This window comes from Penicillium odoratum (genome assembly GCF_028828045.1).
Source record: "Penicillium odoratum strain IBT 22623 chromosome Unknown utg000004l_segment0_segment0, whole genome shotgun sequence".
Classification (NCBI taxonomy): Eukaryota; Fungi; Ascomycota; class Eurotiomycetes; order Eurotiales; family Aspergillaceae; genus Penicillium; species Penicillium odoratum.
This window is the reverse complement of record NW_026643146.1, coordinates 2,406,390-2,432,019: the sequence shown is the minus strand read 5'-3', so window position 1 is coordinate 2,432,019 and position 25,630 is coordinate 2,406,390. Positions and strand designations below refer to the sequence as shown.

General features: G+C 48.1%; 10 protein-coding genes across 10 annotated transcripts; 6 read left to right on the top strand and 4 right to left on the bottom strand.

The window, feature by feature from the left end:
* Window positions 1-334: 334 nt before the first annotated feature.
* N7520_005175 (translation initiation factor 6) lies at window positions 335-1,452 on the top strand (the record flags this gene model as incomplete). Its single annotated transcript, XM_057139109.1, has 5 exons — window positions 335-369; window positions 577-648; window positions 703-789; window positions 850-1,038; window positions 1,095-1,452. The coding sequence occupies 5 exons, from the start codon at window positions 335-337 to the stop codon at window positions 1,450-1,452; spliced, it is 741 nt and encodes a 246-aa protein (XP_056997316.1).
* A 365-nt stretch (window positions 1,453-1,817) lies between these two features.
* set2 (SET and WW domain protein) lies at window positions 1,818-4,600 on the bottom strand (the record flags this gene model as incomplete). Its single annotated transcript, XM_057139108.1, has 4 exons — window positions 1,818-2,324; window positions 2,378-2,458; window positions 2,506-4,100; window positions 4,204-4,600. 4 exons carry the CDS (start codon window positions 4,598-4,600, stop codon window positions 1,818-1,820), a joined length of 2,580 nt encoding a protein of 859 aa, XP_056997315.1.
* Window positions 4,601-6,139: 1,539 nt separating this feature from the next.
* N7520_005173 (putative AT DNA binding protein) lies at window positions 6,140-7,245 on the top strand (the record flags this gene model as incomplete). Its single annotated transcript, XM_057139107.1, has 3 exons — window positions 6,140-6,181; window positions 6,233-6,347; window positions 6,419-7,245. 3 exons carry the CDS (start codon window positions 6,140-6,142, stop codon window positions 7,243-7,245), a joined length of 984 nt encoding a protein of 327 aa, XP_056997314.1.
* Window positions 7,246-8,741: 1,496 nt separating this feature from the next.
* Window positions 8,742-11,482, bottom strand: N7520_005172 (serine/threonine-protein kinase; the record flags this gene model as incomplete). The annotated part of the gene is made up of 6 exons (XM_057139106.1): window positions 8,742-9,902; window positions 9,964-10,101; window positions 10,149-10,952; window positions 11,032-11,181; window positions 11,236-11,305; window positions 11,382-11,482. The coding sequence occupies 6 exons, from the start codon at window positions 11,480-11,482 to the stop codon at window positions 8,742-8,744; spliced, it is 2,424 nt and encodes an 807-aa protein (XP_056997313.1).
* Window positions 11,483-11,837: 355 nt separating this feature from the next.
* N7520_005171 (TRAPP subunit BET5) lies at window positions 11,838-12,558 on the top strand (the record flags this gene model as incomplete). Its single annotated transcript, XM_057139105.1, has 5 exons — window positions 11,838-11,874; window positions 11,930-12,116; window positions 12,172-12,317; window positions 12,382-12,470; window positions 12,538-12,558. The coding sequence occupies 5 exons, from the start codon at window positions 11,838-11,840 to the stop codon at window positions 12,556-12,558; spliced, it is 480 nt and encodes a 159-aa protein (XP_056997312.1).
* Window positions 12,559-16,380: 3,822 nt separating this feature from the next.
* On the top strand, window positions 16,381-18,032 carry N7520_005170 (serine/threonine protein kinase SAT4; the record flags this gene model as incomplete). Its single annotated transcript, XM_057139104.1, has 2 exons — window positions 16,381-17,841; window positions 17,901-18,032. The coding sequence occupies 2 exons, from the start codon at window positions 16,381-16,383 to the stop codon at window positions 18,030-18,032; spliced, it is 1,593 nt and encodes a 530-aa protein (XP_056997311.1).
* A 1,456-nt stretch (window positions 18,033-19,488) lies between these two features.
* Window positions 19,489-20,557, top strand: N7520_005169 (amphiphysin-like protein RVS161; the record flags this gene model as incomplete). Its single annotated transcript, XM_057139103.1, has 5 exons — window positions 19,489-19,585; window positions 19,677-19,722; window positions 19,772-19,845; window positions 19,910-20,057; window positions 20,104-20,557. 5 exons carry the CDS (start codon window positions 19,489-19,491, stop codon window positions 20,555-20,557), a joined length of 819 nt encoding a protein of 272 aa, XP_056997310.1.
* Window positions 20,558-20,779: 222 nt separating this feature from the next.
* N7520_005168 (aminoacyl-tRNA hydrolase) lies at window positions 20,780-21,523 on the bottom strand (the record flags this gene model as incomplete). Its single annotated transcript, XM_057139102.1, has 1 exon — window positions 20,780-21,523. The coding sequence occupies one exon, from the start codon at window positions 21,521-21,523 to the stop codon at window positions 20,780-20,782; it is 744 nt and encodes a 247-aa protein (XP_056997309.1).
* A 1,087-nt stretch (window positions 21,524-22,610) lies between these two features.
* Window positions 22,611-23,762, top strand: N7520_005167 (class I SAM-dependent methyltransferase; the record flags this gene model as incomplete). Its single annotated transcript, XM_057139101.1, has 2 exons — window positions 22,611-22,756; window positions 22,805-23,762. The coding sequence occupies 2 exons, from the start codon at window positions 22,611-22,613 to the stop codon at window positions 23,760-23,762; spliced, it is 1,104 nt and encodes a 367-aa protein (XP_056997308.1).
* Window positions 23,763-24,182: 420 nt separating this feature from the next.
* N7520_005166 (rRNA-binding ribosome biosynthesis protein RPF1) lies at window positions 24,183-25,472 on the bottom strand (the record flags this gene model as incomplete). Its single annotated transcript, XM_057139100.1, has 1 exon — window positions 24,183-25,472. One exon carries the CDS (start codon window positions 25,470-25,472, stop codon window positions 24,183-24,185), a length of 1,290 nt encoding a protein of 429 aa, XP_056997307.1.
* Between the last annotated feature and the right edge of the window lie 158 nt (window positions 25,473-25,630).

The following is a 25,630-nucleotide window of genomic DNA, read 5'->3' as shown; positions in this document are numbered from 1 at the left end:
AAGATGAGTCAATCTACAAAGTACCGGATACATAGTTGTAATAACAGAATACTAGTAAACCAAAGTACTAGTGACTTATCATGAATCCGCGACTCCACCAGCGGGGCGAAATCAACGCAGCAATCTGATTGGCCCAAGCTTTTGCTCTTTTTTATCTTCATCCCACTTCAACCATTTAAGATCTGCTTCTCTGCTAGACTTCACCACTTCACTTCTATCTCGGGTTTTGTTTACGACACACATTAATCACATCAATATCTAGGACCTATTACCTAGGTTTCTTCCTCCGATTCCACTCCAACCAAGTCCCGTGATACCCTAGACAACCTTCATTATGGCTGTTCGCGCGCAATTCGAGAACTCGAACGAGTGAGTACCTATACACAGCGATGCGTGATACTGCGATACGATGGGATGTGGTGTGATGCGCTGCGCTGTGATCCTGTTCTTGTTTCAAGTGAATCGAATTCAGAGCCGCACGATCCCAGTCCAAGCAGTCGCAGATTTCGATTTGATTTCATTTCGAAATGGAAGAGAAAAAAAAACACAAAAAATCAATTTCTAACATATTAACAGAGTCGGTGTCTTCGCTCGTCTTACCAATTCCTACTGTATCGTCGCCGTCGGTGCTTCCGAGAACTTCTACAGGTGTGTAGTGGATAAGCCGATGGAAATTTCCATTTCCATACTAACATAATCCAGTGTCTTCGAGTCTGAGCTCCAGGATGTTATTCCCATCTGCCACGCCACCATCGCCGGAACCCGCATTGTCGGTCGGTTAACAGTTGGGTATGTTTTCATGAGCTCGGATCTTGTTCTAGGGTTGTTACTAACGAAGAACGAAAATAGTAACCGCAAAGGTCTCCTCGTTCCTACCACCACCACAGACCAGGAACTGCAGCACCTGCGTAATACCCTCCCAGATGAGGTGAAGATCCAGCGCATAGAAGAGCGATTGTCCGCACTGGGCAATGTCATCTGCTGCAATGATCACGTTGCAATTGTTCATCCCGATCTGGAGCGTGAGACAGAGGAGATGTATGTCCCCACCCCCATTCAGGATCTGAACTGAAGCTAATCATTCATTTGTACAGCATCGCCGACGTCCTCGGTGTAGAAGTCTTCCGTCAAACAGTCGCCGACAATGTCCTGACTGGCTCATACATGTCCCTCTCCAACCAGGGTGGAATCGTTCACCCCAAGACCTCCGTTCGGGACCAGGACGAGCTCTCCTCCCTCTTGCAAGTTCCTCTTGTTGCAGGTTCCGTGAACCGTGGCTCTCCCGTTGTTGGTGCCGGTATGGTGGTTAATGACTGGCTCGCTGTGACTGGTTTGGATACCACTGCCACTGAGCTGAGTGTTATTGAGTCTGTGTTCAGATTGGGTGAGATGGCACCGGGTGGTACTGGACAGGGTCCCAATAAGGAGTCTATTGTCGAGAGTTTCTACTAGATTCTTCTTTGTTGGGAGAAATGAAGTTACTTATTACTGTTTGTTACTATTCTGTTCCTTGTGTTGTTGGTCCTGTTGTTTGAGGCAGTTTACTGTGATGACTGACAATGATGATTGATGACCATTATGAGTAATGTAGAGGTAGACATAGTTTACAAGTAGAAGTGGTATAAGGACGCCGAGAGGGGCATTCTATGCTCTAGATGCTATAGCAGCAGAACTCCTTGATTGAACTGTGATCGGGGTATTTGACAAAAAGTACACAAAAACTCGATCAAAGTCGAGCATAAAATGGGAAAAACACAATCAAGAAGAATTTGCTTTTAAATCACTCCCTCGTTCCTCATTGAATGTATTAGAATAAATTATACTTCAATCTGCGAAGGAGCTACCTCATTCATCTCCACATCCTCATACCCATGTCCATGTCCATTCTCCGGGAACTTAGGGGGAGGAGGCGGTGGTGGAGGCGATGGATCATCCTTTGACTCGACAGAATCTCTCGAAGAAGGCGGAGGAGGAGTGGATTTTTGTCGTTTGGAAGAGGTACTTCCATCTTCGACGGGAGTGAGGTGGTCTGGGTCTTGATCCATGCGATCATAGAACTTGCGCTTCAGTGATGATGCATCGTCGTCCATTGGCGATGTAGCCGCGCCGGTTCCTGAAGGCTCAGCCTCGTCATCGGACATCTTCGTGTCCTCGTCTACGGGGTTTCCGGACTTGCGCCTCTCGCGCTCCTTGTGCTTTTGTGCGGCTTTGTCGAAGAAGGTGGTGCAAAATGATTTGACGGTCTGTTGGTGCTTATCGCTGATCTTGGTCGGGTCGGACACCTTGTTCCTCTTGTAGTCACTTTCGACAAGTTTTTTGGCCGTCTATTGTTGTTAGCATGGATCAAGCTCTTGGCACACACTGTGGATAGACATACCTCTTTGGCGAACCGCTTCAGATGCTCTTTCGGAATCTTGTGTTTGTATTGATCGACCACGGCCTTGATATGGGGATGAAGCTGGATAGATTAGCATCGCATGTAGCCATTTAGCCATGATGACATACTGTATTCTCATAGAGCTTCTTTTGCTTCTGGATATCGAGCTTCTTCCACCAGTCCGCTTCCCGCTTTTTCTTCTCTGGTCGTTCGAATGTCTGGGGGGTACCGGGCGTTTCACTCTTTCGTTCGGAAGGGGTTTTTTCCTGCGTGTTCATGATCCCATCGATAATATTCTGCAACAGCGAATTGGTCTTGTTCACTGCAGGGTGACCAGGAGCGGGAGCAGTCGGCCGGTCCCATGTCACATCTTTCGATGCGGAATAGTAATACGTGCGACCTGCTTCGTCCTTGGCAGTATACCAACCATCGGGCAAGGGCTGCTGCTGCTGACGAATGCGCCGATTAGGTCGTGGTGGCCGATTGTGAGGCTCGCGTCGGTTCTTCGGTTGATTTTGTTTGTGCTCGGGTGATGGAGAACGTGTGGCAGATCGCGCGCGCTGCTCGCGGCCAGATTCGCGTCGTTCAAATTGGTTCACAGCTTGCTTTGCCTGTTCGCCCCGTTTCATCCGCGGAATGCGGTAACCAACTGCCAGGTTGGCCCAGCTAGCTAATAGCGCGGTCGCCTTCTGGGCCACTCGCTCGTCATCGCACTCCGTAATTGGCCGGATGTTGTCCTCGATCTTGGAGTCGATGATCTTATTGCGGGTAAGGCGAGGGAAAGTGTCCAAGATATCCAAGATCTGCTGCAGCACATTGTGATCTCCCTTCCACATGGCTAACTGCGAGCTGAGGATTTGATAACCGTGCATCTTCACGACGCGATTCCGCACCCGCTCATCCTCGCAGCGTTGGATCCGCCCCAGGAGCTTGACGGCAATCCATTTCTCCTGGCACTGCATCAACGCCGCCATGACCTTGGTCACACCATCCTCATCCAATGACTTCGGCTGCACGCTGTCCACATACTCCTCATCGTCCTCCTCGGTCTTCTTCTTCTTCGGACGCCGGGCCACCACGGTATCCCAGCCCTCGGACTCGTCTATACCCAGGGCTTCGATCGTGGCATTCGACAGTTTCGTTGCGCGCTCTGTCTGTGTCCGACCACCAATAAACCCAGTGCAGTTCGGCTCGGCACAGTAACATGGTTGCGGATCGGCACCATATCGGTCCACGTTATAGTTGAAGACCAGTTCCTCACCCGCCTGTACCGCGCGCTCGGCGAAAATGCCCATGCGCAATTTCTCTCCAACCACCCACTTATCGACATAGCAATTGGGATTGCAAGAATGATTGCAGAATCGGCCCAGATTACCCCGTTTGGTCGCATCGACAAACTCGCCCTTGTTCAGAGACATGAAGTAAAAGTGCTTGATACCCTGGTCATCATAATCGCGCATCCGTTTCCGAAATTGGGCCTCACCCACCACCTCGCCCACATATTCGTAGATCAACTGATTCGGCTCGAGGTTGACTTCGGCTCGTAGTCCAAATCCCTTTTTCTCGGTTTTGATGACCGACACCGGCGCATATTGTTTTTTTTGAAAGCGTTGGTTCTGGCAGTCGGCGCCACAACCACAGTCTCCAAGACACTCAATCTTGGTCCATCGATTGATGCAGTCGGAATCATCTCCACAGGCCAGGTTTTTGCCACTTTCGGCGTCTGTTCAGAGGTGAGTGATTGAACCTTGAAAATGGACCTGCAATTCCACGAGCCCCTTTCTCTCTCCAAGCTCATTTCATAGGGATAGCAAGTGAAGACTTACCCCACTCCTCAGCACATTCACACTCCATAGCATGTTCAGTATAGCCCATATTTTTGTTCGCATACCAACACTCTTCGATCTGCGAGAATGTGGCCAACGCATCATCGGTGCTGTCGGGCAGATGCGAGAAAAGCTGCGGTGGCCTCGGGGCGATCTTGGATGAACTCCGCGACAGCTTCGGCGGCTGGCCGATCTCGTCCTTGACGATGTCGCCAATCTTTTCCTCCATGATAACAGATTCCTCTTTCACTTCGGGTTCGTATTTGGTAGGAAGAGAGTCCGAAGTCGGGGACTGGCGAGGTCCAGACGTCCGGGAGGGCGAGAAGAGGCCATTTTTCAGGTCGGGAGAATCCATAGCTGTCTTCAAGTCATGGGAGTCCGTGCCATGGGCAAGCATGACAGACCCGGACTAGATTGAGAAAAAGGTGAGGAGAGAGAGAATGTAAAGAGTAGGATTGGTTACGAGAAAAAGTTCAAGTTCAAGATGAAGTTCAATTGACTGGTGATATGCTAGAAGCCTCAGGCGCCATTCCCGACGCGCGCTCACCGCCCTACCACTACGCGTTGGACTGGACAACGACAGCCTCACCGGGAGGAAGTCAGTGTATATATCATGTTGGAGTTGATATACTGACAGATGAGGATTCTCCATCTCCTAGCTCTCTGGATTGTGAGAATTTTGAGAATTTCTGAATTTCTGGATGCTGAATTTTCATTGGATATCACGTCAGTTGAGATTGTCATGATTGTTCCTGTTCCTGAACCAAAGGATAATGAATAGATCAAAGTAAATTGAAAAGCAATAACAAATCATTTTAATTCAAAAGTTGTCTGTGACCATCACAAGTTTCAGCTGCAAGGCATAAGCATGGCCACGTCCACGGATAACTGCTGTACAATGAGTGGATAGGGATGATAGATGAAGAAGCATTGAAGTTTGGGCGGGAAATGATTGGATGAGATGAACCGTTGAGCAAACGGTGTCTGTGCTGACTTTGACAGTGTATAAGTATTGTACTGATACTGGTTGGTATATGCGAACTATAGATCCGAACCATTGGGGGTTTGTCAGGGGGGAATTTACAGTAATCTATTGTGGATCGAGTCTATACTTAAATTGGTCTTAGCTTCAAACACAATCCATTATGACCCAAATCACCGGGATTGATGGGTTAAGGAAGTTGAATCCTTGGTTCTGGTAATAGGTTATACTTTCAAGTTACTATGGAGTAGTATACCGTCATAACCGTTCATACTTTACTACATACTCTTCTACTCTTTACTTCATTTCTCATACTGTATGTATACTTTGTACTTTACATGCAGATCTGAAACATGCATGTAAAAGGGGGCGGTATCTGGCCCCTCTTTATTCCCGAACCTACCACAATCTTGGACTTGACTTTAGTGGTAATTTTCGAACTTCTGGAAGACATGAAACTGCTTGTTCCTTTTAATTTTCTTAATTTTCTTAATTTTCTTGGTTTTTGATTCCTTTCCTCTTCCTCGACTCTAACGTTAATCCCTCCAGTGCCTGCAGCTTTCCCGGTTCCAACGCGTTGTTCCTGCGCGATCCCGGCTCCCAAGTCCGTGTTGACCAATTCGAGCCGGGAATTGAATGGACCGCGTTTTGTTTTGCTTCGACTTTCTCTTTTTCACTGGCTGAAAAGCCTTCAATTCTTTTTCACTCCTTGATCTTTTTTTTTTTTGGGAGGATGGACATATAAGAATTTACCCTGCTTTTCTTTATTTCTTCTAGAGTGGTTTCCCAGTTCCACCGCGTTTTTTTTTGGATTTTTTCCCCCCCTCTACTGGACCCGCCATTCGCTCCGATTGAAATCTTTGGTCTGGGGGGTGATCTTTTTTTTGTGTTTAGATATATCATTGTGAATACTGTATAAAGTCGGAAGTCAGAGTTCGCTTCCATGGTCTGGATATGTCGAATCCATCCGATAGGCCATGGACCGAGGAGGAGAAGGTATGTTCATATGATTACAAGACAGAATCACAAAAAAACTGACCTCAATAGTACTTTCTACTCACTGAGATCCTCAAAAAGGCCGGTATCCCATCCAACTATCTGGTTCGCATGATCAATGAGAATCGCATTCAACCAAATTGGGATCATATCCCTCTTCCGCCAGGTATATCCTACCATGCCTCTCGGCACTCAATCGCAATTTCCTAGCAATTCTAATGCTCCAATCCATTGCAGGTCGCACTATGAACTCGTGCAGATTGGCCTTTGATTCCATGCAATCCCAATACCACACATATCCACCTGCGATACCGGCAGTACCCGTCCCAGCCATGCCTCGACCAGAAGTAGCCAGGGCATCAGCGCCGCCCATAGATCCAAACCTGCGCAAACGACCTTTGTACGACAAACCGCGCGCTATTCAACCAAGACCACCCCCTAGCGTCGCCTCGTACAGCAGTGAAAGTGGAACATCAGCCCAGCTCTCCCCACGACTAGAAGGTCCCGGTCCTCCCGGCGAGCCCCCGCGCAAAAGAGGCCGTCCCAGCAAACTCGAGACAGAACGCCGTAAAGCAGCCGCTGAGGCTCGCGGGGAGACTTACCCGCCACCAAGACGTTCCAACTCAGGAAGACTCAAACCTCCCCCTAGCAGTCCAGGTGTCCCTCTATACACAAACCCGATCTCTCAGCCACTAGGCCCAAATCCAGGTGTCCCGTATGATTCTTCAATTCGTCCAATTGCTCCAGCTCCGGCTCCGACGTCAGGTCTCCCGGGTCCAGAGGAACGTCGGGACGTTCCGACGCGCACCATGGGTCCGATGCGAGAGTTGCCCCGCCCCCAAGAAATGGGTCATCCTCTTCCCTCTCCACATGCCTTACAACTCGGTCCACCGGATCCCATTCCTCGCTTCAATAGTAATCCTGGTGAGCGGGATTATGCTATCCCGGATCGCTTCTCGCCTGATAGTGGTCGTCGGGACTCGGTGACTAGTCGGGGAGATCCACCAAAGGGACAGGGGGTCCCTTATGATGGACGCGCAAGTACTACCCCTGGCGAGAATTGATAACCCAGATCTACTCTACTCTGCTGGCCTGAAGTTACGCTGAAACTTGACTTGACTCTGACGCGATGTTCACGATCCTGCGCGTCGACAAACTTAAACATACCCTCGTTTCATTGCTTGACAATTGTCCTTGCCCTTGCTCTTCCCGCAACGATTCCATGAATCCAATGACGAACAATAGACAGTATTTTCATAGCGCTATTGTTTTCCGTTTCCGTTTTGTGTCTGCTTGCGTTAGCGTTGCGTTACGTTTGCTTATGCCTGCTCTTCAGCGAGACTCCCACGACACTCCTTCACTGATCCTGATTTCAATCCAATCTTCCCCATGATGTGTCCATGATCCACGTTCTGCTCGAAGATTACGGCTTTCTTCATGCTTGCATTACAAAAACGAAACGAAGTGTTATGTCATGCGTGATGCTGCAGCTTGCTTTTGCTTTTGCTTTGCTTAGCATTTGCGTTTCTGAGTCTGAAGCTTTCTTTTCGCCTTCCTTTCACTCTTTTGGCTTCCACTTTTGCTTTTGCTTCTCTGCTTCTGGCTTTGATTTGATTTGATTTGATTCTATTCTGTCCTGCCCAGTCTAGCGTAATGTGACATGCACCCCAACTAACGAATGTCTTGCATGGTGACGGCGGTTTCTAGCCTTGAGACTTTTTATTCTTTCTTTTTTATTCTCTCTATTGGCGGACTTGCATTCTATTCTACGGATCTGATGAGTCCTGTATTATCTAATGTTTTTTTCATTCATTTCTCGCTGACCATGATCGGCACTACTGTTACTGCTGGTCCCTTTGATTTCTGGGCCTATGATGGGATTATGACTGATTCCAATATTTATACCAAGATTATTTTCACATGTTCTCGATCTGGTTCAATGTTACAGTACTTATTATACATGTAAGATTGATCCAAGAATGTATATATCTATTATCTCGTATCACGTTAAACACATGTATGAGCTTTAAGTTAGATCGAATCCTCTTTACTAAGTTACATCGCTTGGCAAATGCTTCACGTGCCGAGGTTAACCTATCACGGTATGTAACTATCACGCAACAAAATAGGTTGTGAACACATGGAATTGTTTGAATAATTGAAAGATATAATTGCAATTGGAATCTAGGAAGGAAAAATAAAAAAGTCAAGACCGTGTAACACCATCTGCACACAGTATCCAATAAGCACTCGAGAGCATAACGCACCACTGCAAATGACAGGTCCTAGTGCTACAACCGAACCAATGAGAATAAGACCAAATTTTTGGGACTTCCAGGTTTTGTCATTTACTTTCTCTCAAATGCAACTACTTGATTCCATGGAAACTCATTTTGAATGCTCATTGGAATATGGCTAAGCGCTAGACCCGATCGAGGGCAAATATGCAAATGCACCAGTATACAGGAATGAAGAAACACAGGGAACCGAAGCGAAGGAGGGGCAATACAAATATGATCACAAGATAAGGTTGTATACGTTCAAACCTCCATCAGCGGGTTCATTCTTCCCCAATCTTCTCACGAACACGGCCAAGAAATCGTCGCAACTGAGCCTTGGAGTCTTCGCTAGTTGAAGCCTCCGGGACGGATACCCCTGTTGCCTCGAAAGACGAAGCTTCGGGGGTTGGGATGGATTGCGACAGGATCGATGATACAGGTGGGTTGGACCCCCGCCGTTCGGTGGTTATCGGACGTTCCTTTTCCTGCTCTTGTCCCTGTTGTGTCTCTTTGGTATCTGCTTCTTTTTTCTGTTCTATCTGATTCCGAAGCAGATTCACGGCTGCACTAATCGCCGAGGACGGGCCTCTAGCTGGGGAAGAGAGAAGCTTCTTGGTCCCAGTCTGCAAGTCGATCGCCTTTTCCTTGGCAAAGTTCATCACCTCGTCTTTGTTCTCAATGCGCCGTGTCAGGTACACCCTCGGACCGACGCCATTATTGGAGTTGTTGATCCGCTCGAGTTCCTGCCGATAGGCCGTGTCATAAATGTCAAACTCGGCTGCTCCCGGTGATTCGCTAACAATATGCACCGGTCCGACCGAGTCTGGATCCAGGTCGTTCATGCTATCTGGCTCAGCAACAAGAGGGGCAGGATCGCTTCCAATATTGAGATCCGTGGGTTCCTGTGAGGAGCCCGTGTATGTGGATGGCCCGATGTGAAGATATGGGAATTCTTCCTCCAATGGATCCCGTGCATGACCCCGAGTTCCTTCAACACTCCGTTTGGTGGTTGCTGAGCTGGCTCGGGAAGGTGGCAGTGGGGATCCCGACTGCGATTGCCTTGCCTCGTGCGTGAAATCTGCTGGGGACCGACCACTGCGTGACCCAGAGTCTTTCCGTTCTGGCTCAAAGACACCACTGGGTCGTTTGCTACCAACAGGGCTTTGGCCTGGTCGAGACGAAAAACTGGCCGAGTCGCTTGTCCACGAGTTGTCTCGTCGATCTCCAGCGAGCACAGGGTATCGCCCTAATGTCTTCCGGAGACCTGAGTGGGCAGTCAAAGCATTTTCATCCAGTCCAATGGCTGGGAACTCCTCGTCGGGATCCATTTCCATGGGTGGCTCGACAAAGTGCGCTTCGTGATCTCCACCAAGGATGCTTTGCATGACTGGATTCGACTTGTTTGGATCCACGAGACGCTTGAAGTTCTTGACGGCTTTCATCTACAGGTTCGATTAATATAGGCTTATTTGATAGACAGTCACGGTTTGGATTCGAGCATACCAGTGTCATAACGTGGCCCATTTTTTTGGTAATGGCAGCGTTCATCTCTTCCTCGGTTGGCGGTTCGACGTTATGGGCAGTATTCTCCTCTTCGGAGAGAAGAGGATCGGCTCCATTCATTGTCACCCACGGGTGTGCCTACAGAACCGTAAGAATTAATCCCAAAGCCAGATCATGTCACTCACTCGCAAACTCTGCATATCGATTCGCTTTGCAGGGTCTTTCTCCAAAAGACGGTCCATCAAATCCGTGAAACGCTCGTCCTGCTCATCTTCGCATACCACCGGGTCATTTCTGATGCTCTCGTATAACTCAAAAATGCTGGCCTTCTCGAATGGCAACTTTCCGTATCGGAGACAATAAAGAGTCACGCCCATGGACCAAATATCTGTTGCCTTTCCAGAGACATCGCCGTGCTTCACAACGCATAGCTCAGGGGGCAGAAACGCAGGAGAGCCAGCGGACTTGGCCGTATACATGTCCGAGTCCTTTGCAAACATCTCCGAAACACCAAAATCAACCACTTTGAGCACATCATCACTAGTCACGAGACAATTGTCTGGTTTGATATCGCGATGGACGATACCCTGCGCGTGCAAGTATTCAATACCCAAGATCAAATCACGGAACCAGCATCGACAGAGCTCGTCATCATAAGGATCACATCGTTCCTCTAATCCGACTTTCATCACCACGCCCTTCTTGCACATTTCCATGACCATATAGAGGGAGTCTTCGGTCGGATCGTCCAATACTTCGATCAGTGATACCAAGTTGTTGTGGTTCAACTTCTTCATGATCGCAATCTCCTCCTTGATCAAATAGAGTGAGTTTGTTGCATTCTCATTGTCATCTTCGGATGGATGCCGATGCATTGGCGAATTGGGGAGGTTGAGACCGGTACCATGTCGTCGAGGTCCTCGTGGTCGTCGCAACATATGCGATTGCGCGCGTTTCCTCAGTCGAGACTTGGAAAACTCTTTCACTGCCTTTGCGCATTGTCAGCACTTACTATAACATTCTTCCCCGTCCAGATCCTCAACCAGGTCAGTCAGGGTGCAGTCGTACATATTCATTCCCATATTGATCAGCCGCCAGATGGACCGCGCCAAAGGATCCTCGTCCAATCTCTTGCTTGATGAGGTATTGATTGATGTGGTGTTCCGCGGTGCCATCGTCTTGGCTTGTCGTGTATTGGGAGCGAGCATCCAGCGTTTCCTAGCCGCATAATCAGTCTCGTCGAGTTCGTCATACACCAGGAACATAACCAACCTTCACCGGACGTCTTGTTCGAGGATTTCTTCGCCGATGCCGATCAAGGCTTTCGTAGGATGCGGCTGAACTGTATTAAATGACCCATGCGTCAATTATTCATCCTTTATGACGAACAATGGCTTTTCATCTGCCTTGAAGCTTACTCGACTCGGGTTGGGGGTGGCGGTGGGTCTTCCGGCCCAACTGGCGATTCCACCATGGGCTCCGCAGAGATCTCATAGGGAGTCTCAGGACAACCGTCCATTGCAGAATGTATGCCAAAATGGGAAGGAGAGTAAACTTTGGACAAAATATGTGTGGGGTAGAAGAGGGGAGAGAGCGGGGGTTGAGATAACGCGTGATGCAGGAGTCAGCCTTACGAAGAAAGCTTTATTTGAACAAGGATTATCGAGGAAAGAGCTACCTAGAATAGTGAACAAAGCCCTAATTTAGGTGACACTAAACTGAAAAAGATTTCCATCATTAAGCACCTTTCCTGATCTAACTAGGCACCTTCGTTAACTCTTTATCGATAGTATTTGCCAATGTTCACCGCCCGTCCCCTGAACATCAACAATCAGTGATCATCTTGCCTACGATCTCCAATTCACAAACTCATCATGACAGTCTATTCCTTCTACATTTTTGATCGCCATGGTATGTCCTTTCAAGAATGAAGTATAGGTTATGTGACTGACCTAATATGCTATAGCGGAATGTATCTACAAGCGTCGCTGGCTTCCGCGCCCGACATCTGTTGCAGGCAAGAGCCAGACCCAAGGTGGATCAGTAGGACATGGTCAGACAGTACGAGCAAGCGATGATGATGCAAAGTTAGTTTTTGGTACTGTTTTTTCGCTCAGAAACATGGTGCGCAAACTAGGAGGCGATGAGGACAAGTAAGTCAGTTCCAACATTGCGGGCTCCCGAGCGAGCACTAATAGTATGGAATAGCTTCATATCCTACACCACTAGCCAGTACAAGCTACACTACTACGAAACCCCAACCAATATCAAGTTTGTCATGGTGACGGACCTCAAGAGCCCAAGCATGCGCATCGCACTGCAGCAGATCTATATCAATCTGTTTGTGGAATATGGTTCGTGAGCCGGTGGCCCCGAACCCCTTCGTACAACCTTGCTGACTCAAATCTCTGAAATTAGTGGTCAAGAATCCGTTGTCTCCGGTCGAGCACCCTGGTGGCGTGGGTGTGAACAATGAGCTGTTTGAGGAATCATTAGAACAATTCGTGGTATGAGGCATCTTGTTATCAACTCCATCTCGCCTTTGTGTTGTTGACTAGTTTTCTGATTTGCTAGCAGACTCGGGTTTTGGCCTGATCAAGCACTCAATCCAGGCAATTCCATGTCCAACCTTTTAAGGACTAATGTTGCACACGGGTACCAAGTTGAGCCAGCCTCCTATATACGGACGACCGCCATTCCTCCCTCCCTCCTGAAGGACCCGGAACCCGATAGCAGACAACGCACACCGCAATCCTATCACATTGTGGCACGAGTACCTGCACGGACGGCACACCCGATAAAAGCCCCCATACCGCCTTTTCCCGCCATCTCAGCTACCACTTATTGCGTCCGGCTTCCCACGTGGCGCGCACGCGTCAAAGCTCGCTGGACAATCGATTCACGCACATGCCTACGAATGGCTAAAGTCTGCGTTTTATGAACCAGGGAGGACAGAAGACAATTACAGACGGACCGGGACAAATCGGAAGTCCAGTCGGTTCGATTGACCATTATCCTTGTCAATGGCAATGCATTAGAATACTCAATGATATATCGTCTATAAATACCTCGAACCGGTAAATGTCAAGTGGGGTTACCTAGCCTGAACCTTTTCTCGCTCCCGCTCCCGAGTAGTAAAGTCTAGCTGCACATGTAGAAAGCCGCAAGCCAACTAAGGCGGTCAAACAGTCCAATTGCATATAACGCCAAGGAAAGATTAAGCAGGCTCTTTGGCATCTGGCCCATAGTCCATGCACGGACTGAGGGCTATCAGAATCCTTTTGCAGTCGCATATGTGAAACAAAGAAAAGTATCTCAATGCCCAATTTGATGAAGCAGAAAACCGGTCTTGGCAAATATTAGTCTTGTCATTAGTATAAGTGGCCCCAGCCATAGTATTGAGGAGATATACATAACGGTGTTACTGTCAAGGTGTGATACACGTGCATGCACCGTTGCAGGCGTCGCGCCATTAAACCTTCCAATGAACATGCACCGTAAGACACTGTATCTAGGCAGTACAAGGAAATGAAAAAGGAAAAAGCAAGAAAAAACAAGCACGATTCGGAGCTGCATGCATGCATGTCGAGCTCAGCTCAAGTTATCTCAAGCTTGCTCTCCAGCTCACGGGGAATGCCGACCTGCATTGACCTACCTACAGGCAGTATTCATAAATTGATTACCATTTAATCTTAGCTTGTTTTCCCACAGTCCCAGTCATGCGTTATTTACCTACTAGTTCAAAATTTAGGTAATTCCATCGAGTACCAAACAGTTTGACTAGGTTCGGCTAACCCTCCCTTCTCCATCTTTAATTTAATTTTTTTGAAGTGTTTTCCTTATCGTCCTAAACTGGCGGTCAGCATTGTTCGTCTAGTGGAAAAAGCTTTTGGCTTTAATCCGAAGCTACGGCGTGTCACCCGCGCTTGATGGTGGGGTTATGAGGGGCTGTCGTGTGCGAAGTTTGTTCCGATCGGAATTGATGGGGTTTAAGCCTTTAAAGATCTTTAGGATCATGACTGGCATGGAAATGGATATGTTTAGTGGTAGTATAACATGTAATTGATTTCATGTTGTTCAAATGTTCAAATGTTTGTTGGCATCCAATATAAGTACATGGGTAGTAGTGGATAGGTCTTTACCAAGAGAAATACAGAGCCCCTCCTTAAGATCGAGTATTCTGATTGGTGAAAGAAAATGCCTCGTAGTGTGCGGGAGAGTAGAGGCTCACGCATGTGCTCGGTTATATAGGACCGAGGTTTGGTTATGTTGTAAGCCTATTGAAAATCCCGTCTACCCCGTAAAGCGTAAAGCATAAACATCAAACACGAGAGGCTTCACACGGAATGTTTCAATTACAGTAGAATGGGCTTACAGTAGTCTGGTTTACCCGCAGATAACCCCACTCAATACTGTTCTGCTCTTTGACTGCTATAGGTAAATAGACGGTGAAGCATCCAACGAATCGAGCTTGATCACACACTCGTGCTGTCTTGATAGGCTCTAATTTATCACTCACATGGTCCTTGCTCCTATATCTGCTGTCTTTTGCTTGTCGTTGGACAGAATTGTATGCTGTACATCAAATGCCGTCATCCAACCCGGATGAGGGGGCGCATCAGCTAGCTTACACTTCGTTGACGGTGACTCCATCGCAGGGACCTCACGCAGACTTTCCTGTGAGCAACCCGATGCGGAGATGTGCATGGTTTTGACCCCGTCACAAAGCGATCCTCCGGCAGTATATGGAAAGTGGGCTTGCTGTGTTCATAGAGAATTTGGATGATTCGCGGAGGCCTGAAGAAGTCGGAAAAGCCATCGGAGATCATAGATGATCAGTGGAAATTGTAACAACATTCAAACATTTTTGGCCTTCTACTAGATAACACTCTGAATCCTATACCTCCGAGTCTTCAACCTTAGAACATGGAACATGTGATATTGCGTGAATTAAATACATATCAAGTCGCATGTACCGGGATAACGGAGAAGGCGCTTAGACAGTACATTATCTCGGGGTAAAGGAATGACTTTTCACGACAACGACAAGAACTTCGCCATCGGACCTGTACCCCTCAAACCCAAAGGTAACAAGTCATGCTAGCGCCACAATACAGCGCATCGGCTCTTATTACATGCGGGGCCATCGAATCATCATCGAAGATGCTCACTATGCAGATATGCACAGCCTCACTCGACTTAAATTCACGATAAAGCCACTGGATAGCCTGGGATAGCCGACTAGATACAACTTTCCCCGATATACTTCGACGTCACTGAGTGATAAAACCGGTGGGTTACGCGTTTGGTTGAATGGATCAGGGGGGGGGGGGGGGGGACGTCATCGGAACGGATCGGCCTGTATGATTGAATTGCTTAATATTTCTTAGCGAACGCGGAAGAGGAAAGATCCAGTGTCGGATCCAGTGTCGGATCCAAGGATCTGCCGGTCCCCTGTAGGGTAATAAAAATCTCTCATGGAGTACGAAGTACTTTAGGATAACTTGAATCCACACCACTAGGGCAGGAGAGCATGCGCCACTTATGGTACTCGGTACCAGGAATGTACTTGGGTATTGCATGATGCTACCACACCATTCGAATAAAGAATCTCCTAGATAGAGGATTTGATATGTAAAGAGTAGAGTATATTTCAATTCTTTCTTGGTCCCTTGCTTTCGCTTCTATTCTTTATTCTTTGTAAGTAGAAAGGACTTAATTATAATTGTTGGGGCTTAGTCGAGAATATGACTTTGGTATAAATTACGAAGGTAAATTACCACGGTTGCAAAGTGTCCACCAACTTTCCGTGAATTTGCTAGAATCAGCTCTTACTAATCCAAAGAGGAAAAAAAAAAAGAAAAATACCAAAAAAAAAACCAAAAAATGGAAATTCCCCCGTAAAGCAAATGATACTCACAATACGTAGAAAACCGTTTCCCGTGGTATTTCAATGTGCTTCCCCCGTAGCATCGCCAACTTTAACCCTCGTCTCTGCCACTTTTTTTTCCCTTTCTTTTTTTTTCTTCCTTTGGATTTCTATTTATTTTATATGTGATAAGCTACCCTTAGGGCCGGTTTGGTTCTGGATTCATTGTCATTGTCATTCTCATTTTCTATCTACTATTATATGATCTACCATTTCCAATCAAGTGGTTACTTCTTTGGTTGCCTCAGGCCATAAATTCAGGCCATCCACCGCTTTTTCTCCCGCCGCCCGCCGACGCTCATCTCGCTCTTGTTTCTTCTCTACCTCCTCACAGGACAAATTTACAGATTCAATCAGAGCTTGCATTTTTTGCGCAGCTTAGCCGCGTGCGAGCTCGGCTCGTCTCCACATCCTCTTCCGGGGACGACGTGATTCTTTAATCCTCGAGATCTACACCTATTCTCTACGCCTTTAAAAATCCACCGCACATGACTCCAGTTCCTCCATCACCTGTTCCTTCTGCAGTCTCTTCCACAGCAAACTCTCAACATTCACATGATACTAGGGATGGAGAACCGCCGGTAACACGCCCTCTAGCGGGCATGCATCTGTCCGCGGCGAACGGGGATGCTCTCCCTCCACCGGCATCCCCCGCCACGAAGCCCCAGAAGCCAAAGATGGCTGCTCGTCTCTCTCGCATGTTTTCCACCACTGGAAAAAACACGCCCACCTTTCACGAGAAACACGACGCACACCGTGATCTATCCGACAGCAGCTTGGACAGCGTCCAACCACCCCCCAGTACCAAAGAAAAGCCAACATCAAAACCGACAACCCCAGCCAACTCAAGACCTCCCTCTCGTACGCCTTCCCGTCAACCTTCCCTCAAAAATGAACCCATCGAGGACAAGAAGAGGAAGCCGACCGGCAAGGAACAAAAAGATGGCGTTCCTCCGCATAAGCGTTTCGAGATTCTCGCCGAAGCTCTCGGCAATCACTCCCATCACCTTCGCAGTGCAAGACGTCAGGAAAAACTGACCGATCTACTCCGTGACATGCTGGGTGGTGGCCGGAAGAAGGGTGGAGAAGATCACCAGGTCGACGAGCAGCAGCTCTCACTCATGTCGACTTGGATCGACCAGTTCAAAACCGAACGGGACAAGCTGGCCCTCGATAAAAAGGGCGGGCCCAATGCCACCGCATCCCTGGTAGACAAGTACGGAAAATGTCAGGAAATTGTCGGCCGCGGCGCTTTCGGTATTGTCCGCATTTCGCACAAGGTTGATCCGCAGGACTCGAAATGTGAGCAACTTTATGCGGTGAAGGAATTCCGCCGCCGACCCCAGGAGACCGCCAAAAAATATCAGAAGAGACTTACATCGGAATTTTGTATCTCTTCATCCCTGCGTCACCCCAATGTCATCCACACCCTCGACCTTTTACAAGACGCCAAGGGCGATTACTGTGAGGTTATGGAATTCTGCGCCGGTGGTGACCTTTACACACTGGTCCTGTCGGCCGGAAAACTGGAGGTGGCCGAAGCCGACTGCTTCTTCAAGCAGCTGATGCGCGGAGTCGAGTACATGCACGAGATGGGCGTGGCCCACCGTGACCTCAAACCCGAAAACCTGCTATTGACAACACACGGTGCACTTAAGATCACTGACTTTGGTAACGGCGAATGTTTCCGCATGGCCTGGGAAAAGGAAGCCCATATGACTGCTGGTCTCTGTGGATCTGCCCCTTATATCGCGCCCGAAGAATACATCGAAAAGGAGTTTGATCCTCGCGCCGTCGATTTGTGGGCCACCGGAGTTATCTACATGGCCATGCGCACTGGACGTCATCTCTGGCGAGTAGCTCGCAAGGACGAAGACGAGTTCTACCAGCGGTACTTGGAAGGACGGAAGCACGAAGATGGTTACGCGCCTATTGAGACGCTTCATCGGGTGAGCAATAAAAATGGATTCTTTGGATTTGGATTATTCTCCTAACATGCTCTCTGCAGGCCCGTTGTCGCAACGTGATCTACTCCATTTTGGACCCGAATCCTTCTCGCCGTATCAATGCCTCTCAGGTTCTCAAATCCGAGTGGGTTCGGCAGATCAAACTGTGCAAGGCAGGCGAAGAAGGGTTCTAAGCCTGGTTTTGCGGATTTGAGGGGGAAGGGGCTTTATTATTTATGTACCCTTCCTTTATACTTCAGGGTGGTTCTTTCTTTTGTTTTAGACCCGTTCAAGGAAAAGGAGGTCTTGTCCTTTTGAATGCTCCTCATAGACAGGAGGCCCTATTCTTTTCGGTCATTCGATCCGGCGCATTTCTATATCCTTTCAGCCCGTTAGCTTTTGTTTATTTCATTTATGGACGTCATGTTTCACGTCAAATGCAACGAAGAGTCATGACTTCCCCCCCCCCCTTTCCCTCAGCCTGGAGCAGACGAGGCGATGGCGTTGGTTCTTTCTTTTTCTCTCACGCGTTCTCTTTTTTGGACTTGTACTTTTATGATGACCAGCTCTACTGGAAGATTCCCGGATCTGTTTGTTGTCAACGTATATACCAATGCCTGTACATAGCAATCTCATGGAAATGACATACTGCAAACTCCTTACTACCTAAAAAATCACCCTGATATTGCACTATGTAAGCCGATTGTATAGCTAGCTAGCTAGCTAGTTAGTCAGTTGGTGTAGTTAGTTATTAAGTTGATGACAAATTAGCTTCTGCTGGGCGTATGAATGATTTCCAATCAAATTAGGTTCTTTGTACATTTTCGAAATCAAGGTGGCCTGGAGTGGGCTTGTCTTATTTGATGACATCAGGTAACCAACGTGGCTAATATGTCCACAGCCACCTGAACTTACGGAACAGTTGACATCCGGTTGTCGGGGCCGTATGAACTATACGCCTGTTTTCCCGGTCTTTCTTCACCGTATGTGGTGTTCATCTTTCAGCCCTCAATTCTAGCCCCGACCCCAATCTATTCTAGGTGATCGACAGCCTTATCAGAACTGATGCAATGCGGCGTCCTTAGCTCCTAGTCTCTGAGTTGGCTTTTTTTTTCACGTACGGAGTACTCCGTACGTATAATTGCAAACTTGAAAATTCCACTAAATGTTTGTTTCGACTATTGGTCTTGGCACATTTCACCAAGTCTTTAGGCATCTGCATTCTCGTTTCGGCGGTGGATATGCAACTGTAATCCTTCAGCCTTATAACTAGTCTTTGGTTCATGTGTATTGTAAGATTCATCAATTATCTAGTGCTATACTACTACTCTGTAGTGCAAATTCTGTGCAAAAATCTTTATACTTGGTGGTGACGTAGCCGCATTTGGTCACATTACGTAATACTGCCGCACCGCTACACGGGTAAGGCAGACTTCGGAGTCCGGGTTGACTTGTTCCTCATAGGATCTACCGAGACGCAGACAACGGCCTTCTCTCCTGGGATTTTTTAATATTGGGGCTTCATTGTATCTGTTCTGATCCTAATACTACCAATCTTCGACCCACATCACCCATTATCCTTCGAAACCATGTCTTGGGCAGGTACGCTGGGAACACCTTCAAAACCCCCACGCTCTGTCTTGATCGAACATGGGTCGGCTTTCGAGAATCATGCTGACATTTAGCTATTGTGCAGGCTTCAAGAAAAATGTCAACCGTGCGACTACGCAGGTTATGATGAAGACCGGTTAGTCCGCGGAATGCTACCCCGCAATCGCTGCCCGATGCGACAATCACCACAGCTATGCACGATACTAATCTGAGACTTCAATGATTAGGTCATGTGGAGCGGACAAATGACCGGGATTATGAGATCGAAGAACGGTATGTCGGGGATTGCCCTTGAGCTGGGTGAGAAACTGACGAGTTGCAGGCGCTACCGGACCATGGAGGCGGCCGCTAACCGACTGCAGAAGGAGGCAAAGGGATATTTAGATTCTTTGCGAGGTGAGTGTTGCATTCGGCTTGAATGTTCATGAATGTAGAGGCTAACGGAGTGTGTTATATACAGCGATGACTGCGTCGCAGATGCGCATCGCGGAGACAATCGATGCTTTTTACGGTGATGCCGGGACAAAGGATGGTGTGAGCCGGAGCTATAAGCAAGCTGTGGAGGATCTGGATGCCGAGACTATTAAGGCGCTGGATGGACCATACCGGTATGACCGATGCAACCTTTTCTATCACAACGACTAACAAGTGTAGCACCACCGTCCTCGATCCTATCTCTCGCTTCTGTGCCTATTTCCCCGACGTCAACGAATGTATCAAGAAGCGCAACCACAAGCTGCTTGACTACGATGCTATGCGCGCTAAGGTCAAGAAGCTCGTCGAGAAGCCCGACAAGGACGCTACCAAGTTGCCTCGTACTGAGCGCGAGGCCGAAATTGCCAAGCAGGCCTACGAGCAGTTGAACGAGCAGCTTTTCAGTGAGCTGCCTCAGCTGATCGATCTCCGTGTCCCTTATCTGGATCCAAGCTTCGAGGCTCTTGTCAAGATCCAGCTGCGCTTCTGTGCGGAGGCGTACTCTCGCATGGCACAGGTGCAGCAGTATCTGGATGCCGAGACAAGAGAACAGTATGCCCGCGGTGACCTTGATAATCGGGTAGAAGAGGTGCTCCAGGAGATCCGTGATTTAAGTATTGCTGGTACTGTTTAAGATGATACGTTTAGCATAATTGGGGGTTCCATGGGGTTCAGATGACCATTTGAGACCTTTTCTTTCTGTTTGATTTGTTTTTCCAGCCATGTACATCAACCGGACATATCGGTTAATTTTCTTTCCTTTGTTTTTTGTACCGCTGTACGGACGAAAGGAGTTCAATTCAGGTGCATCGCTTATGGGTATCAATCTATCCAACTCCAGTATATGTAGGGGGTATCACAGTTTTACCCCACGATATAATTCCTCCTCCAGAATATCCAACACAGGATCAACAGCTTTCTGTACAGCTGCCAATTCCGCCGCATCCATCTCCGCCAACACATAGTCCGCAACAGCATTCTTCGCCCGACTATCCGGTCGCCCAATCCCAACCCCAACCCGCAGAATAGACAAATCCCGCAGTTGTTCTTCCTTCTTCCCTTTTCCCTGTTTCGGAGGATATAACCCCTTCCCCCGCAAACTCTCACAAACACTAATCAACCCCCGATGGCCGCGTAAACTAGCAATCTCCGGTCCACCTCGTTTCACCCGGACTCTACCCAACGGCGCCTCAAGTTCGTCGTGTAAAATAACCAATGTAGCAGGAATACTCTGTCCAGACCCGAATCTAGACCCGGATCCAGATCCAGATCCAGAAGGTACCAAGCCCTCTAACCAAGGAGACAAAGAAGAGCCCTTAAGAACCTCCTCTTGTCGCTGAAAAGACTTCACCATCTGTCGCACCAATTTCGGCCCTGACTCATTCATAAAAGAAGGACTATACCATGTTGTATAGTATGCGCCGATTGGAGGTGTTTGCGTTGCCGCATCGCTTGATGACCAACTTGAACGGAGTCGGGGAAGAAGTTCATCGAGAAGAATATGACCTGCGCTATGTCTTGTTCGTCGGTATGGGCCTTGATTGCCTATTGAGGCTATAAAGAGGAGACGACGAGGTGATCCTGTCAGTGGTGGATGCATTTTGGCTTTTGACTTTGAGCCGTGTTGGTTGTTTGTAGTAGGGATATGGGGGAATTTTTTTTTTTTTTTTAATTTCTTGGAATGAAACCCAGTTGTTTGGATCAGGGACGGGAGATCGTCTCGTGACTGGTCTCGGAGGTGCCGCTGGTCTTTACTGGATGAAGTAATCTTGGCGGGATTCGAACCAAACTGTCGGGTCATGGTGTGGTTAAGAAGTGGTTAAAGGAGTAGTTGAGTGGAGAAAAAGGTTTTTGTTTTTACTTTTACTCTTGGTATATTATATAGTACTTAAGTATTATCTGTCTTCCCGAGGGAATGGTTCCAGTCTGTGGGTCTAAAAGACAGCTACCTGTCATATTATACATGCGTGAGTAGGTTAAAGTATAGGGGTGTCTACTAGTACAAGTAACTACCGTATACACTGATACATTGACAGAGTTCTGTACATGCAGGGAAATTGTCTGTGCTACTCAAGTTACTCGGGGGCTTGAAACCGAGATTATGTATAGAAGGTTTAGTCCAAGCTATTATGGTACGATATTCAAGTTAGTACCATAATGTCGGGTCATACTGGGCAGTGCAATGATTCGCCAACTATTCAGAACAGGATTCTACCGAATGATACATGAGTTATCCAAAGTGTCCCGTATATAACTCATCCTCACTGGTTCATTCCCTCCCTGCCCCCCTTATCCACTTATATGTATATGTACAGCACATAGAATTTGACTTTTATTATGGGGTACAAAAAAGGATCTCTAATTTCCCGGCTTTCGGTCCATGTGCTCGGGTCCAGATGCCTCTTATTCCCTTCCCTCCTGGTGCCAGTCTGTCGGGTTCGGCATCTTCTCTATCGATTTTTCTTGTTTCTTTGATACCCTGTCATTCCTGTCATTCCCGTATTCTGCTACACGTCGGAACGGTTGAGCCCCTCCTTCGCTCAACTTTGTTACCCACATTTCAGGGAGCCGAAGATCTGCGACATCTTTTGTGTATATATGACACTTAAATATTTCAGCTTGAAGCTGGAACTAAGTTAGCTGGCATAATCCCTTGTACTAGCTCGGCCAGACCAACTCGTCATGTTATGGACATGCCCGTTCAGCCAGAGGAGGACCCAGGCCCTTCCTATACTCGAACATCACTAGAGATCGAAGCGGGGAGCCCAGAACCAGAGTCAGACTCGGACTCGGACTTGAATTCATTCTCAGGCTTAGATGGAGAGGAATCAATGTGAGCACCATGAACGGAAAGTACTTCCAGTCATACTAATCCTGATAGAAAATCAACCCACTCGTGTACATACCAAAACCTCCCCAACATCGAGGAAAATAACCGCCGATACTGCGACACAACCTACTTCATGCCAAACGACGAAACAGAACTAACTCGCCTCAACATCGTTCACCAAATCTATCTCATCCTCCTAGAAGGTCGTCTCACTTTAACACCATTCACCACCGACTCACCCCGCATCCTGGATATCGGCACCGGTCCAGGCGACTGGGCAATCGAAATGAGCGCCGAATACCCAAATGCCACCATCATCGCCTCCGACCTCGGCATCTTTGACTCGGGAATCGCACACGTCTCCATCCCAAACGTCGACTTTCAACTTGCAGACGCTCAATCTTCATGGACATACCAAGAACCTTTTGATCTAATTCATATCCGCGGTCTATCAGGTGCGTTCAAGGATTGGCGTGGTATCTATCAACAAGCATTCACCCACCTGAAACCAGGCGGGTATATTGAAATCGCAGATACAGATCCTGCAGGAGATACAGTTACTACGGAGGGGAATACACCAAACTTGCAGATCTACGCCTCTGCTCTCCGTACTACCGGTGAAATATCGGGATATCCACGAAATCTTCACCACCTCCGGAGAGAAACACTCCTAGCAGCAGGATTCAGTGATATCAATGTCCTTGAACAGTGTTTTCCTATAGGTCTCTCGGATGATCCGTATGAGAAGACCCTTGGGAAAATGGCACTTATTGCGTTGTTGGAGGGATTGGAAGCGCATGCGTTGAGACCGCTTACGAAGTTCGCTGGGTTCACATTTGATGCTGCGAGAGAACTGTGTGGGAAGGTCCAGGAGGAGATTCTTGCTACTGGGAAGATTACGGGGAGGGTGCGGATTGCTACGGCGAAGAAGCCGATTTCGTTTGAGCAGCGCAGAGATGATGTGCTGGCTAGGGCTATGGCTAGAGTTAGAGATCTGAGTAAGGGATGATATATGGTGTACGGAGTTAGGGTTTATTATATGCATACAAGTAGGACGATGACGATGACCTGTCTGTCTCAAGTTATAGCAAAGAATTTAACATTGCATTGATCAATATCAAGGGTTATCAACACTTTGACAATCAACATGTCTATCATCAACCACATGACTGTATTACTCGATTACACCGCGGTAGATATGGTAGAATACTGAGTGGGAGACTGTAAGTAAATGGTATAGGTATAGTAGAAACATTCGTTGTTCTAGGCGCCGAAATGCGCAGCGGAAATCCTCTAGTTGATCCACGTTGGAGCTGGTACATAATGGTAATAGTTGACATTATGTTCATTCAATTCAAATATGTAGATGCCCAACCCATAAAGACTTTAAATACTCCCCGAACCCCATGCAAAAAAAAGCAAATGGAAATCACAGTTGGAACTTTGTCCGCACCTTCTCCATTCCACCCTTCCATTCCCACTCCTGTCCACTGGCTCGCTGGATACCCTTGTCCACACGGCGCAACTTCAGAGTAAACCGCGGGCCCAGTTCCTGCAAGCCAGTTCGGATTCCCTCTACACCGGCAATCTCCTTGCCATCGGCTCCAACAACGGCCTTCTCAGTCTCCCGCTTCTCCCGGAAGACATAACGGTGACGACGCACGAAAATGTAATCACGCTGGTTATGCAATGTCACAACCTGTCGGCCCTGGAACTCGGGCATGGAAGGGAACAGGGTGCGGAACACATGCGCAGTCAAGAGACCGAGCGGGGTGCGGAAGTTATTCAGAATCAGCTCGGGCCAGTGGTCCGTGGCTTTACCGTGTCCTGGCAACCGCTTACCCTCGATCCAGTTGCTAATTGAGAAGTGGAATGTCGGGCCTTCGGGAAGGTGAACCATTGTCATACCGCTAGGTCTCTTTTGGTCCTCGTTTAGCACAAGCACAGTGGTAAAGTTTCGGTTTGCGGCGAACTTGGAGATCTCGCGGATGGAGAACTTGTGCGAGTAACGGTGTGCGGTACGACGGATGTACACACTGTTGGGGAAGAAGTTGGTGAGGTCTTCGGCTTCCTTGTGGAGCGTCGAATTGAGGGATGTTGTAATAAGAACTTTAGGCGTAGGGGGAGGGTCCGAGGAAAAGAGGGTTGGGAACTTGGCGGCGAGAGCTTCAGGTGCGAGGTTCAGGTTCGTACTTTTTGTTGATTGTGTCGGGCTGGTAGCACGTTCGGTGGCAGTGCGCAGTTTCGATTTGCTTCGACCGCGGCTGGCATCTTCTTCGCCTTCCTTATCCTCATCCTCGTCTTCACTGTCGCTCGCAATCATACTGTCGATGGACTCATTGTCGGAATCAGGAGCGTCGCTGTCATCCTCTCCTTCCTCCAAGGGTCGGTTCAATTCATCCTCCTCCTCTTGCTTGGCACGCTTGATGCGCTCAACGTCGACACTCAAACCCAGCCCAGTCTCCTCGGCGTCATTATCAGCCTCATCCCAGACTCGCTTACGGTCGAGAGTCAATGGGACATTTTCCCTCAGACGAGCCTCTTTCAGTTTGGGGTTCTTAGCCTCTTCCTTCTTGAAGGCATATCGCTCCGCTCGGCGCGTTGAGTCTTTCTCTCTCTTGCGCTTGATGTGCATCATTTGACGGCGCATCTTGTTGGCAGGCTTCGACTCTTCGAGCCCCGCATTGGGAGGGGGTCTACCCCTGCCTTTCATGCCCATTTTGCTGAGTTGTAAAGTTTCCGGGTGGTTGAACTTGACCGGCCGATAACTTTTTTTTTGCAAGAAAATAGATTATCACGGAATATCTTTTCCCCGGGCATGGGCGCTCCGGCCACTGAAAGTTGTTGATCCCTTTTCAATTGGAGGATATTAAGTTA